The following is a 15,607-nucleotide window of genomic DNA, read 5'->3' as shown; positions in this document are numbered from 1 at the left end:
AAATTCTCAATGTCTAGTATAATAAATGGGGTACTAAAAGGAAGACTTTCCGCTGGTTTAAGGCAGAGCACATTGCTTTTCTCTTAAAGTTCAGTAGAGTTAGATGGCCCTTCCTCAAGGTCAACTGATATAGATTGAGATATAGTCATAGATGATGAAAGTTTCATTTTATATGTTCCTCTCTTTCACTCACCAAGGCAATACTTAGACATAGCATGACCTCTTCCTTTTTATGAGTATGTATGTCCCCATAAATGGAGTGATTTTTTTTAACTTTTTTTTTTTTTTTTTAGCAGAACTCTTTTTTTATGTTTGTTTTATTTCTTTTTCCTGTAGGAAACCAGTTCTGTCATTTTGTACATGTTTTTTGAATCACGTCTTCAGGAAGCAGATGTTTCCTTAAACATTCCAATAAATCTGAAATAAAAATGAAAGGTTGTTGTGTGTGTTTTTCTACTTTGAGAAGACAGGGAGTGGAATTTGGAGTTAGTAATGGGTTTAGCCTGAAGACTTGATCCATGAGAGCTGAACTGCCTAATATAAACATTGTTTGTTTCTAGAGACCATTTGCCGGGCTTTCTGCTTTAGAGCTATAGATGCAAATCACAGTAGGTACCTGTCTTCAAAGAATTTGAAGCTCAGCAGGAGAGATAAAGAGAAGGCAAACAGTGTGATAAGTGATTTATCTAAAACCCCAGAGTTTACTTCTAACAAAACTTTGGCTAGAAATTACATATTACTAAACTTCCTTAAGGTATTTGAGGAATACAAAGTAATTTTAATTTGACTCCAGGCAACTAGCGTTTTATAGTTTTATTAAGAAAACAAGATAGTCAACCAACACAAAACAATTAGCTGACAATACATGACACCCCATGAATAAGCACTCAAATGTGTTGTATACAAAGTAATGTCTCTGTGTGGTACAGTGGTAATGAGTTTGGGGTGAAATTCTCCACTCAGCTATGTTAGAATTAAAAAAAAAATGAAAGTACTCCCTTTTCACTTGTAAGTATGAACCCTTTCTAATCCTAAACCATTAGAAGTGAAGGCAAATTTCTGACCTTTTGAAGACCTTCAAAGTTGAACATATCAGTCTTTTTTTTTTCCTGTTAACTGTTCTTCTGGACATATCTCTTTTGTACTATCTTACATTTGTTCTGTCATACCCTGAGACTGTTTCTGTGATCACTCATTATTCAGAGAATATCGAAAAGGAAAGTGAGAAGTTGCCCTCCAAAAAAATGCAATGTGAAGGCAGGGTTAGGCAGTTAAAAAAGCATGAGGGGAGTGAAGATGAGGATTTTTTCAGAACTTCCATAAAAGATTAAAATGACAGGGAAACAGGTAGAGGATTGATACCAGTACAGAAATAAAAGGAGACCTGTTACTTTTAACTCCTTCATGATTTTTAGGTGAGCAGAGGAGAAATACTGAGAAATCAGAAGGAGAAGGACAGAGAGAAGGAGGCATGGAGGCAGTGAAGTGAGAGAAGGAAAATGAGGGAAAAAACAGTCAGAGGTGTCAACCAAAAGGACAATATTTAGAGCATTTCCACGTTTTTTCCCCCCAAAGGATGACAAATCTCTTCTCAAAAAACTGAGAACTTCATTTGTCGACTACTGGGAATTTCACAACAGTGGACTCAGAAGTTCTAAGCAGCAGTTTCCTAAACTGTGACTAAATGTCCCCGCCTCCTACAAAAAGGAAATGGCCAGTAACTTTCATTTTCAGGACTGTGGCTCTCTTCAAGGCAGCAGGAAGGGACAAAGGCTGTTTCCAAATGGCTGGTGAGTAAGGGTCCTTTTCTGACTAGGGGTCAGGGGCTTGGGTCTTAGGAAACATTTTATTCATTGCTCTGTGACAAGCAGAAATCATAAAAGGGAAACAGGCCAATAGTGTGCAAGCTGAATTCTTCCCCTTATTAGCTCTGTAACTTGAATCAAAGGATACTGCCTAAGAGGGGCTGAAGGAAAGTATGGTTTCTAGATACCTTAGACCCAGGAAAAGTTCATTCCTTTCTGTCAGCTTCTGGTAAAGAAAGAAGGGTAAAGACAAATAGAGTATGTTATTTGTGTGTGAGACAACTCTCAAAGTTTCTAAATGCACTCTGAAATCTTCTCAGCTTCCTCTTAGTTTCAAATTAGTCATCTGGATCATGAACCTTGTTCCCAGAATCATATGTGAGCCTTTTAATTCCTCCTGCCCCCTTTGACATCCCCTCTATTGAAGTACACTCTTGGTCTTTTTAAGGTGACTCTATTTTTTTCCCTCTTTCTCTCCAGTCCTGGTGTTAACTACTGCAGCAGTTTTTTCTTAGATTACTATTACAGTTTTTTTGTTTTGTTTTTGCTGAATTTTTGGTAGTTTTATTTTTACTTTCTTAAGGAAACTCTGTATTGTTTTCCAGAATTCTTTAACTGGTCTCCCGCTCTCCAGGATTTAACCCTCCAATTCGCCCTGCATACTACTTTCAGGTCATGTTTTTTACACACAGAAACTTGAAAAAGCTTAAGAGATGGAGTCATTAGCTATTTATATAGCTAGTACGCACATGTCATATCACTATTTGGACTTTATTTTCCTCATTTGAAAGAGAAGAGGTTTAAGATCAGTGGTTTCTAAACTTTACAACAGATCTGAATAATCTGAAGTCATTTTTCAAAATTCAGATTATTCAGATTATCCTGACCCTGAATTGTTCTTTTTTTCTTTTTACAGATTTCTTTATATAAAGACTTCTTCAAAATCTATTACACACTCAATTCTTTAAACATCCACCTTTCTTTTTTAAAAATTCTATTTAGCTTAAATTTATTACTTTTATTTTTAAATATATTTCTAATTAATTAATTAATTTTATGGCAGCATTAGTTAACGAAATCCAACAAGTTTCAGCTGTACACTTTAACCAATGAGCTGCTCTGGGGTAGCTGGGGGAGAGGAAGGAGGCGGGCTCAGGGTGCCAGAACCCAGATACCTTGAGGCTTTCAGCCAATAGTGCTGCGTTGAGCTTGAGTCTTTCATGACTATCACCGCTTTCACCAGTAGCTGGCACAGCGCATTCACTTGATCCATCGCCTTACCTCCTGCTACGCTCCACGAGAGAGCACCATGCCTGTTCCGGGAGCATAACGCACTGATGGCTCCCTTGCTCAGATAACAAACACGCTGGTACCCGACCTCGGAGAGCTGGGGGATGGGGAACGCGAAGGGGAATAGGAGTGGTTGAAGCTCCAGCCCAGAAGGAATCAGCCTGAATTGCTCAATCTTAAATAGCCTGTAGGCATTTGCAATCTTTGAAAAATCTACGGATAATTCTTATAGAGTTGGCCTGTCATAAGTTTGTTTGCAAATTAGAATCATTAGGAAAAAAGTATCAGTTCTCACATTCTAGCTATTTATTAATGTAATTTTCTCATTCAGGAACATGCAGTGGCTCCCTGTTGCCTTTTAAAAAATGTCTGAACTTACTCATTCCCACCTTTCAAAATAGTTTCTATAAATCCCTCTAAAACATGACCTCAGCCTCACAAAATAATTGTATTTACTGTATTTACCCCACTCATACTTCCTTGCTTTCATGTTTCTTTACTTCTTTGATTCTCTCTGTGATATAATTCTTTCCAGGGTTTATGTCTCACATAACATTTAATTTAAGTTCCTAAAATGCAAGGATTGATTATTTTCTTGTCTTCTTCATGACACTAATAGAGCATTTGGCTGGGGAGTAGTAAATTAATCGACACTCATGGCCACCACTTTGGCCAGGCAGGATGGCCTCACTGGTTATTGGATTGAAATCAGGGCATCATTAAATAACAGATTTGAGAAACTGAAAGGCACTAGACAAAAATAAAGTGGCCCAATAAATATAAATAACTGAGTTTGGTTGGCTATTGTTAACTAATTAACAACTACAAGAAAAAAATTTGCTAGCCTAAAGAGAAACAAGGTGTCCTGGGAGCATATACCTCCGACTCAATTATCTAGTCTGCAAGCATCAGGGAAAGATTTCCGGAAGAAAGCGACATCTAATCTGAGATTTAAAGGCTAAAAGGAGCAGTGGGGAAACAGGGAGAAATGTAGGGGTGGGAGACTAACTACATAGAGATCATTATGTAAGGGCTTTCTAGAAATGAAAGAAGGGCAGAGTGCTTAAAATGTAAGAGTAGGTGGCTAAAATAGCAGAGGATGAGGATAAATGAGAAGACCTAGAGTAGATTAAGCTTAGAGGTTTCATTATCAAATCTAGATTTTGGAACCCTCATTGTGCTTCATTGTGAAGAACATATTAGAAGGGGAAAAGAGTAGATTTATAAGGTTTTTGAACTAATTAAAAAAGGAAGGATGTCGGCCTGAAATGGACTAATAAGCGATTAGAAATGAAAGAAGTAGTCAAATTCCGCAAATATTTAGCAGATAAAAATCAATATACTGTTTGACGTGAGATGGAAAATAAGTTTTTTAAGAAGGCAGGAGAGATTCACTATCACCGTATTTTACTGGCTTGATGTACTTGGTGGTTAGATATCACTTACTAGTACAGGAAACAAAGCAGGTGAATAAAAAATGAGCAGATCAGCTTTATAAAGATGAGTACAATGAGTATGTAGAATGTAGAGAAGAGATGGATATATGAGTCTCAATTTTGGTATGCACATCAAGTCTAAATCTATAAATTTGGGGGTAATTTATTATTTAAAGTTAATCATGAAGTCATGAAAATGTGTAGATGAGAAGAGGACCTAAGGCCAAGCCTCTGGTAGTATTGTTTACCATATTCCTCCCCATACCATTCATTCAGTAGACAGATACTACCTGTTGAGGGCAAAGATAAATGAAATAGAAACCCAGAACTCAGGCAGACTAAATACTCTGTACACTAACCTGCACGTTGTTTGCAGTTCGTCAAACTCTCCTTTCTAATATCTGTATACTATATTGCACCCCAGTGTTTCTGCTATGTCTTCTAAGAAGGCTTTATGACTCTTCACCAAGTATCATGTAATGTAGTTTGATGATTTAGGAGTGGGGGCTCTGAACCCTTGAGTTTGAATCCCTTCTCTCCACTTACTATACACATTGTGTACTATGCATCCGATTTGGGTCAATTACTTAACTCTCTGTGTCTGTCTGCTTTTTGTTATTAATATACCCGTTACATGGAGTTTGGGTAAAATTTAAAAGAGAAGAATCACATATAGCACTTGGCAAAAGTGGGATCAATCACTATTAACTGTTATTACTGAAGCTGTGTTGTAAGAACAGAATTTAAATCCTAATTTGGGTGATTTGGGGCAAATTATTCACAAAATAGGGAAAATGTTGACTATCTCATTGGATTATTATGAGAGTATGGCATATTAATATTTGTATTAGTACAAAGACTTGTAAATGATAATAATAGTGATAATGATGACTTTCATTGCTCTATATGTATTTCTTTTTCAATCATAATGTGGGCAAGAAATGTTAGTTGTTATTAATTCTATTAGGTAACTTTTAATTCATGTTTTGTAATTTCTACATTTCTCATAATCATTGCCCAATAAACATTTATTGAAAGAATAATTCAAGATAACATAGAAAATGATGCTGGTGTTTTTGGGCCCAAGTGCTTGTTCGATGTCCTGGTACATTTTCTTTTGAAAATGTCATTTTGTGTTCAAGGCTATCTTTATATCTAGATGGACTGGAAAATTACCTTAGAATTAACTGAGAATTGAGGAGATATCCTGTCTTCTCATATATACATGATATCCGTGGTATTAAAATAAAAGATTTACTACTTTGACGTCTATATTCTCCTATAAAAATTCAAGTTATCCTGGACAATAATAAATTAACCTGGTATCAAATTAATCTACCATATTCAAAGACTAGTCACCAGAGAATATTCATCTCTGAATCTTGATTGAGACAAAACTTTGGGTGCATTCATTCATTTATTCATTAATGCATGTATTCAGCAAGCATATACATATATTTAAGTTCTTAAGCACAAAGATGGTACAAAAATGTGGATTCAAAAGCATAGTGCTTTCACCAGGGAAACTAACTGCAGAAAAGGAAAAAGATCCTATGGTTCTAGAAGGAGGAATTTACAGTGTAGACAAAAGCATGGACTTTCCTTGGGGCATACATTCCAGGTGGATTATCAACATCACTATGAGAAGGAGAAAAATAGAAAGAGCAATATGAGAACAGTGGATGACATTAGGCCCAGTGCCATAGAAGGGGGATGAGAAGCTATCAAAAACAAACAAACAAAAAACTTAAGTGTCAATGAATCATTAAACACAGCCTAGTATGAATTTAATGGGCTGAAAGAACTCCATAGGTATAATGAAAGAGGTATATACTTTATTGGGGAAATGATGAAATAGACAGTATTTAAGGAGTATTCCACATCACGGAGAGCGCTCTAAAGACAGGACCAAACTCTTTAGGTTGTGCCCACAGTTGAAGGAATCTTTGTATTTCTGACAGAAGAAAACCACGACAAAAAACCACTTAAGGTTTTGGAAACTTTCGGTAAAGAAATCTTAACTGGACTTTTGGATGGCTTGGTGGAAAAAAATGTTCTGAAACTGGAGGAAACTGAAAAGAAAAAATTTCAAGATGCCAAACCTGCAGACAAGGCCTGGGTCTTGGTGGACTCTGTGCGACAGAAACGCCACGAGGCAGGTCAAGTCCTTGTCCAAACCTTCCTTAACACGGATAAAAATTCCACCAGTACAGAAGGTAAGAATGGAATAATTTACAATGAATATCTCAAATTTTTCAAAACCAATTTAGCTCTGGTGTCCTCTATAATGCCCTCCATCCTTAAATTACTAAAATATCATTTTCACTAAATCTATCATTGCCCTTTCAAGGGCCCCGTTGTCTTTCATGAGACATAATTCGATTTCCAGTTAGCTAAGAAGCTGAGTCTTTGGTGTTTAGGTTGCTCATGGAAATAGCTAGTTATAGACACTTTGTAGTTAGGGATATCTGAAGCTAGGTTCTTTCACTTTGGACACTATCTGACTTCATTCAATTTTCTTAACCTGCTTAGGCATCAGTCTCAGCATCTGTGAAATGAGGACAATTTCAGTAATTTCATAAGCTTTATAAGGCTAGAAACACAATGGCAAGGATATGCTGACAACTCTTAAGATTTTAGCTCTCATCTAGCACTCTTCTCTGAGCTCTAGATATATTTAGCTCTAGCTGCATATTCAACATTTCCACTGAAATATTCCCCTGGCTTCACAAAACTAAGATATCTAAAATTAAATATTCGATTTCCTCTATCAAATCTATTCCACTTCTATCCCCTTTCTATCTCATTAGATGGGACTATAATCCACCAAATTACTTAATCCAGAGTACAGCAGTTTTCTTCATCAATCAATAATAGTTTTAAGCATAGTGCTAGGCACAAAGCAGACAAATAAATATAGGATGAACAGACAAATGGAGAACACACATGCAAATATATATTAGTTGTCATAATTATTTGGCTTGTCATATTTAGGGCTTTCCAGTGCTTACTCATTTCTGCAAGTTACAAAATTTGAATAGGAGAATACCTATAAAGTATCTAATATATTAAAACCTTTCAAAACTTTTGACCTACATTGAATTATGAATATTTCTAGAGCCTAAATATCCACAGGCCCAAGTTCACCAGTGACAGACTCTATTTGCTGTGTTTAACCTGAAATTCCAGCCCTGAATACTAGAGTTTATCAAAAATAAGAAATTATAAACAAAAGACAACATAAATTTTACAGCCCTCACTATAACAAATACACTTTTTCAATAAGCCCTTTTCTGGGGTCAACAGCGGGAAGCAAAAGCTCATGTGACAGATGTCCAAGACTGTGGCCTAGGCTGTGTTCTCATTGATATTTATACTGGTCCTTGTGCAGGTTCATTATGTTATCTAAAATCTGGGATGAGACAGGAAAAAAAACAAGGATTTTTTTTTTTCAAATATCAGAGATAATTCAACAAATGGGAACCAGAATTGAAGTAATAGGAGCTTCAAAATAATTTTAGCAACCCTAGGAATCACAATGAGCATTCAACTAAACTGAGATAACCTGTTGCATCAGGAGAGATTGTGGCAGGCAGGAGACAGGTAAAGATCCTGTGAAGTGATGTGTTCAGTGGTTCCCTGGGCTCTATCTACAGATGGAGCCTCGAAAGTGATCCCGGACACCTATAGCACACTCACTCAGCAGGCCAGAAAGCTGGATGAGCTGGGCTATCAGAATACATAAAAGCCCTGGCCAGGCCTTTTGGACATTGATATAATTCTGAGGGTTCCTAGCATAGTATTAAGAAAATGAAGTGGGGGATAGAAAGAATCCAAGCTATTTGCTTATCTTATTTAAAAAACTCAATTAGCAAACTCATATATATACATGCTATATGCCAAACACTATTGCTTAGAGAGATAAGTACTCAAATTCCTACCCATCAAGGGAGATGGTTTTGACTTATCTCATACCAGCCCCTTGCTTTTTTTTTATCAGTTGAAGGGGTGTCCTGAGTATTACATTAGTTAACAGATAAAACTTAGATATTAAAAGTTTCATCGAAACCCCTAATTCTCTCATTTCTTTCTGCTACACTGCCAAGCTAATGGAAAGAAACTCTTTTTGGGCAGCGGGCTGCACAACAATATTCATTATGTTGTAATGAAAGGATTTGTTTTTTATGCTAATTTTACTACTAGATTTCAGATAGAAATACTGCCTAATTCCCAATTTTATCTGCAAACGCTGTCTATACGTAGACATTAGATAGCATTTCTTAAGTTCGAGAGTTTAGCAAACATGTAAATAAACTGGAACCAGAGGAGACTTTTGATGAGAAACACACGCTTTGACAAGGGAATATCCCAGGGCCCTGGGTGTCTTTATATTGCTAAGATCTTCTGGAATGCAAAGGGAGAACACGCGTCACTGTTTAATCTTTAAAAATAAATGTTCAGAAAGTTTGGTTTCCTTAAAGACTTATAATTTGCTGCATCTTCAGAACTTAGGTTTTTAGAAAACTTTTTAGAAAGACATTTATCAAAAAAAAAATTATGTAAAAACCAATGGAAATAAATTAGTAAAATAGAAAAAACTATAAAATATAAAAACTGAAAATTTCATACAGGATAATATTGCTTTTTTTATTTAAATAAAATCAGAGAGTATCTTGGTTCATAATAGCCTTATTACATTAGATCTTTATAAACCTCTCTTCTAATTTCCATTTATGAATTCCTCTTCCTTCCTCCTTCAGGGGTGGTCTCTGGACTTTCCCAGTCTCTTGCACAATCTCAGTCAAAAGATGCCAGTTGGACTGGTTTCAGATCATATTACATTTCTCTAGGGATCAGGCTGAATGAGTCAGAAACAAACATCTCTGACGAGGGGGAGTTATCGCCTCATCTTTTAAAACATGGGCTAAAAATTTAGTGCTGGTTGTTCAGCACTTTGGAGGACAGGGCCCCCAGAGTATATTAAAATCTCTGACCAAAAAATTGTCCCTTTGGCCCTGGATACAGCATTCTGGTTACTAGGTAGCATTTCTCCTTTGAATGGCTGACTTTCCAACTTGGTAAAGAATCACTGAAGCCCATCTCCTCTGAAGAAGTTAAGAATTCAGGCTGAGATTGTTGAAAAATTACTACTTGGATAGCACAGGGTTCAGGATTCTATTAAGTGTGTGTTATGTGTTGTGTGAAGTAGGAGGAGATTAGGAATGTTATACCATCCAATATGACAGCTACCAGCCACACGTGACTGTTAAGTGCTTGAATTGTGGCTAGTAACAGTTGTGAAATAATATTTTGTATTTATTATGTTAAATAAAATATTAAAATTAATTTTGTCCACTTATTTTTACTTTTCTAATGTGCACATCAGAAAATTTTAAATTGTACATGGGATTCAATTATATTTCTCATATACTCTTGCTTAGAGACAGGAGAAAGCACACATGGATGAGTGACTACTCTAGAGTAAAAACATTGCAAAACTCAAACTGTTTTTGCTAAACATAAAAAAAAAAAGGCTAAATTTGACCCCAAATCATCAAAGTGTTTCTTCAGAATAATCAGAATATACTATTACATTTTTAGGTGGATCTGCTTTTTCTTACCAAGGATTTCTCTCTTCTTTCCCAGTCACAATACATCTCTTCATACCAGAAGTTAGATATAACTATGATTCCTACATTAAAAGATGTTTTAAAAAATCTTCTCAGAATTTCCCTTCTCTGTCGATATTCTCAGGTGAAAATTGGGTCACAGAGGCAGATATCAAAATTTATATCATGTGATGTCATGTGATGTATCCTGCAGCTCTTTCGAAAATAGTGGCGGGACCTGTTGAGTCAGCAGAATCTACAGATACCCTCAAGCTTTGTCCTCATGAAGAGTTCCTGAAACTGTGTAAAGAAAGGGCTGGAGAGGTACTGTGCTCTGTACATGAAATGAGGAAAGAGAGAGAAACAATTGCTTTCACTAAATGCACAATTTTTTAAAGCACTAAACATAGAGTGGTTGGGTGGGGAGGTAATTGATTTCATAGATTACAGGAGGAAATGAGTAAGGAGAAAATCATGTAACCTCATACAGATTCCAATTTTCTTTCAACCCCATGATAAAAATCTCACTTTGTTCATTTATTTGTTCTCATATCTTTTTGGAATTTATTACATTTTTAGCCAAGGTTATAGAATCAAAATATTTATAAGAGAACATGGCTGAGTAGTATCTGTTTGCATGCTAGTTCAAAAGCCTAGATGCGAAGCATATTTAAAAATATAATTAAAGCCTGAAATGCATTATAAATTGACATGTTAAAATAGTACCAAAGTAATAATGTTACCAAAGGCAAAGAATTTTCAAGTATTTATTTTTAGCTGGAGCCAATAGCAAATGTCTCCTGATTTTTATAAAATTTGATCTGAACCTTGAATACTAAGAAAGCTTTGTCTAGGTGGAGAAGAGAGAGGAGATGGATAAGGTAGGAATTGGTCTAGTTTCCTCAAGATTCTTATATAACTATCCCAAATATGTTCTGGGTCCCACTCTGGGCTCTTGAACACTGAATCACTTTCAATCCTCAGTTCTTCCTATTGTCAATTCAATCTACTACAAAGAAAAAGGAAGCAGTGTCTTCTGGTATGGAAGAGGGAAGAGGGCTGCTATATGAGATCTTAACAAAGCAACAGTGATTAGTATAGAAAGGTTTAAAGGAGATTTGGATAATTCAAACTCACTGCGTATTTATTTCCTGCAGATCTATCCAATAAAGGAGCGAAAGGACCGCACTCGTCTGGCTCTCATCATATGCAATACAGAGTTTGATCATCTTCCTCTCAGGAAGGGTTCTGAGCTTGACGTTACAGGGATGAAGGAGCTGCTTGAGGGCCTTGGCTATAGTGTGGATGTGAAAGAGAAACTCACAGCCACGGTAAGGGCCCCTCACCCACTAAAAACATGTATGGATTCAACACATATCCTCCTATTAATATGTTAGCCAAATACTTTAACAACTTTAGGCCACATGTTTGTGTGTTTGTGTGTTTATAAAATGAGAGTATTAAACATATCATTAAATTTACTTCTGTTTCTTTTGCTATCCAAATATCGATTCCATAAAACTAGACAAAAAGTGATTGGCACATGTACCCACCCAATTTTTAGTTCCAAAGTGGGATGATTGGGATTTAGATCCAATAATCCTAGAAAATTCTAAAGTAATGAATGTTTAGCGGGTGTCTACTCATCATGCAAATACTGAGTCCCAACTTTGTCCCAGGGGCTATTCCTGGCACTGGGAATAGGTCTGTGAATGAGACAGGAAGTTCCCAGCTTGACTTGATTTCAGTAGTGAACCTAAATGTGAACTTGGTGGAGGGCAATCAAATTTAAAGCAAAACAGAAAATTTCTGAGATTTGATGTGTCCGTGTGTCTCCGTAAGAGTGAAAATAAAGTTAAAAGTGAGTGAAAAAGGACAAAGAAAACCTAAGAGCAGAGTAGTAAGTGGGGAGTAATAGCTTTGATGGAATGGTCGAAAAGTGTCTGTTAGGAGACAATATAGGAGCTGACAGAGCACTACCAGGAACAAGACAGCTCTGGAAAGATGTGAATAAAATACATTCCAAGAAAGATGACTACTAATGAAAAGTCTGAACTGAATATGAAACTGGCACGTGAGAAACACAGGAAAACCAGTGGGACTAGAGTCTAGAAGAGAAAAAAAGATGGCAGGAGCGGGTATATATATGTCAGTTTTATTGTATTCCAAGTACAGTGAGAAGGGTTTTAGAAGGGAAGTTGTATGATATCTTTTTGACACAAGGTTCTCCTTAAGTAATGAGGGAAAAGACAGAAATAGAAAAAAGCATAAAAAGTGACAATAAGCAAATATAAAAAGTGTCAAGAGAACAATTTATATAATGTTGGTGGGAGTAGAAAGTTGAACCAACTGTTCCAATATAGAAAGAAAAATAAAACTACCATTGAGTAACCATGATGTGAAGGCACCATGATTGGAACACTACCGATGTTTCCTATACTACTCATGATAAATGGGAGTTCAGATTAAGTTTAATGCCTGTCCTATTAAAGTAAGACTTTATGGTCTTTTTCAGGAAATGGAGTCAGTGCTGCGGGAATTTGCTGCCCGCCCAGAGCACAAGTCTTCAGACAGCACATTCTTAGTATTCATGTCTCATGGCATCCTGGATGGAATCTGTGGGACTTTGCATAGTGATGAAAAACCAGATGTGCTCCCATATGACACCATCTTCAGGTTATTCAACAACCGCAACTGCCTCAGTCTAAAGGACAAACCAAAGGTCATCATCGTCCAGGCCTGCAGAGGTGGTGAGTTCTGAGTTGGAAAATCCAAAGGTCCTCAGGTGTTTGCTGAGGATTGTAATGTATGTTTTATTTTTAGGGGAAACAATCTTTGCTCCCATTAGGCGCAAACAAACTGAATTGAATTATTAGGAAACTTCAGTTGGCGGGGGTGTGCGGGGGGTGCGCGGGGGGTGCATCATGAGAATTCAGCTGAGAAATACCTATTCAGTTTAATCCAAGGTAAGTGATGAAGGAGATTGGCAGAATCTCTAAATCAATGTTAAACAAAAATATTTCAACTTTGGAATGAAATCATTTCAATGACAGCTTTATTTGTAAATGTTTTACGACATTCTGACATTCTCTGGCTTTTGAAGAATTTCATTTGAAAGTGAGGCTACTCTGTAATAGCAGCACCTTTTTTATTTTCATACATTATCGAAGATGAAATTAGTAGGGAGATGAGGTTACATGGGATCGCAATCAAATTTTTCTTTTTTTTAATGACTTCCAATTGCTTCTCAGCTTTTTGGAGCAGTGTTTGGGGGAAAAAGCAGAAATAACTTAGCTAAAAACTGGTAACTCTACTCTAACATAATGCAAATAAGGTTTTAACTCCTTTGCTCTTCTTAGCAAATGAGTCTTCCAGTTTTATGATACTGTCACTATTTACTGACAAGATACTGTCACTATTAATTAGCACATTGCTTGAAGACACTAGAAAGAGGCAAAATGCTGTCTGTGCGGGGTGCGGGGAGGAGTTGCGCACGGGTGTATGAAACTGGTGAGAATAAACATTGAAAAAGGATGAAGCTGGCAACTAAGATAGTCATACTGAGGGAGGCACACAGTGTGTGAGAAGTCGATGTCTCTGCAGCAAATCGTGGGGAATTGTGGGTCAGTGACTCTCCAGCAGCCTTGGCAGACAGCCATTCGCAGTCACTTGAGAACCTGGAGGAGGATGCCGTTTACAAGACACATGTGGAGAAGGACTTCATTGCTTTCTGCTCCTCCACCCCACGTATGTATCTTTCAGTTGCAGACAAGAATTTGTGGGCCTGAGGCCAATTCTGAATGACTGGGACTGGCTGACCTTTCTCAAATGATCAATTTCAAGCCCTTTTCTCCATATTTCCCATGTGATGCTAGAGTAGTGCCATTGTATACTTCAGTAGGAAGGAATGTGGATTCTCTTTTACGACAGGTAGAAAATGATTCTATGGGGCTTCTTAGGCCTAATAGCAGAGAGACAGTGTTTAGTCTTTGACCTCTAGGTAATCATCTTAAGAAGCCTTATATTTGAATGTTTCTAATTTGCAAATTTTTGTTTAAAGTCTCTTTTTAACCACTTCATGCAGGTATAATTGACATATAAAAAGCTTTATATATTTAATGTATCTAACATAATGAGTTTGGATATGAGTATACACCTGTGAAACTATCACCACAATTTATGCCATAAATATGTTCCTCTTCCATTCAAAAAATTTCCTTTGGCTCTGTTCAACTATTTTGTTTACTATATTGTGAAAGACGATATGCTATAGAATTTGTAAGCAACCTTGGACCAGGTGGCCATTTCTTGTTGCTTACTGTATGAACATGGGACAGTTCTTTAATCCTTCTAAGCTTCTATTCTTTCCTTTGTAAAATGGGATAATACCAGTTATCTTTCAAGCTTCTTTTCAAAACCAAGTGAATAAACATAAGGCACATAATAGAAAGTCAGCCCCAGGAATACAATGCAATCATTATGCAAACTTTAGCAATTCTGATAAGTTGCCCCTTTAGCTCAACCTCTGATAGTTTTTTATTTGTTTGTTTCCTCTATGTGGAAAATGATTTTGTGTAGAAATATAAGTGCTTCCTCTTTACATGTCAATTCCCAAGCTCTGCTTAAAAACAAACAAAACAAAAGTGTAAACAACAACAACAAAATAGCTAAGGCCACAGCCCAAGACTTACCACTCTCTATCTTCATAGATAATGTGTCCTGGAGAGATATCACAAAGGGTTCTCTCTTCATTGCACAACTCATCTCATGCTTTCAAAACTATTCTTGGTGCTGTCACCTAGAAGAAGTATTTCGAAAGGTAAGCTTCTTTTTCCTTTTTAAATCATTTATTTGTTTAGTAAGACTTTATTATTATTATCCTTTGAAGTGACAATGACAGATTTTGTCAGGCAAACAAAAGTAGAGCTGTACCTGGTTTCTGTTATCCAGGGGTTTAAAATTTGTTTTAGAAAGAAATGTCAATGCGCCATAGCAGGAGATAAAAACAGAACAAAATAATATAAAATATAAGCTTGTATTTTTATAGGCTATAAGTTCTTAAAATTCTAAGAATGGAAAGCATTTTAAATTAATTTTTATGCTTAATTTATTAAATAAAAATATATCAAGTGGTCTACTTGCTAATGGTTTCTATCCTGTTGACATAGGGGTAAGTGAGACATGTGACATAAGGCTACTTAGGACCTACATTTTTGTGAATGGTGGATACTAAACAAGTGGGCCAACAAACAAATGTCTGATTACAGATAGTGATACGGTCAATAAAGAAAAAGATCTCAGAACAATGAAAGAAATACAGAAGACATTCTTTGAGTAGAGTGGTCCAAAAGAGAAGACATGATATTCCTTCCCCAATTCAGGATATTCCATATTTCCCACTCCTTCCTAATTTGTTTTCCTCCATAGTTCTTACCACATTATCTCATTATATATTTTATTTTATCAT

General features: G+C 36.4%; 1 protein-coding gene across 1 annotated transcript in view; it reads left to right on the top strand.

Annotated features, from left to right (window-relative positions):
- Window positions 1-15,607, top strand: part of LOC102887403 — a 30,550-nt gene that overhangs the window by 11,639 nt on the left and 3,304 nt on the right. The window contains exons 10-16 of the mRNA XM_025043765.1: window positions 1,688-1,790; window positions 6,496-6,747; window positions 10,355-10,464; window positions 11,298-11,471; window positions 12,656-12,890; window positions 13,744-13,887; window positions 14,850-14,959. Of these exons, the coding sequence (XP_024899533.1) occupies window positions 1,688-1,790; window positions 6,496-6,747; window positions 10,355-10,464; window positions 11,298-11,471; window positions 12,656-12,890; window positions 13,744-13,887; window positions 14,850-14,959 (1,128 nt within the window). The remainder of the gene's footprint in view (window positions 1-1,687; window positions 1,791-6,495; window positions 6,748-10,354; window positions 10,465-11,297; window positions 11,472-12,655; window positions 12,891-13,743; window positions 13,888-14,849; window positions 14,960-15,607) is intronic.

The sequence above is a fragment of the Pteropus alecto genome, unplaced genomic scaffold, assembly GCF_000325575.1.
Source record: "Pteropus alecto unplaced genomic scaffold, ASM32557v1 scaffold12, whole genome shotgun sequence".
Lineage (NCBI taxonomy): Eukaryota > Metazoa > Chordata > Mammalia > Chiroptera > Pteropodidae > Pteropus > Pteropus alecto.
This window is presented reverse-complemented; position numbering and strand designations above follow the sequence as displayed.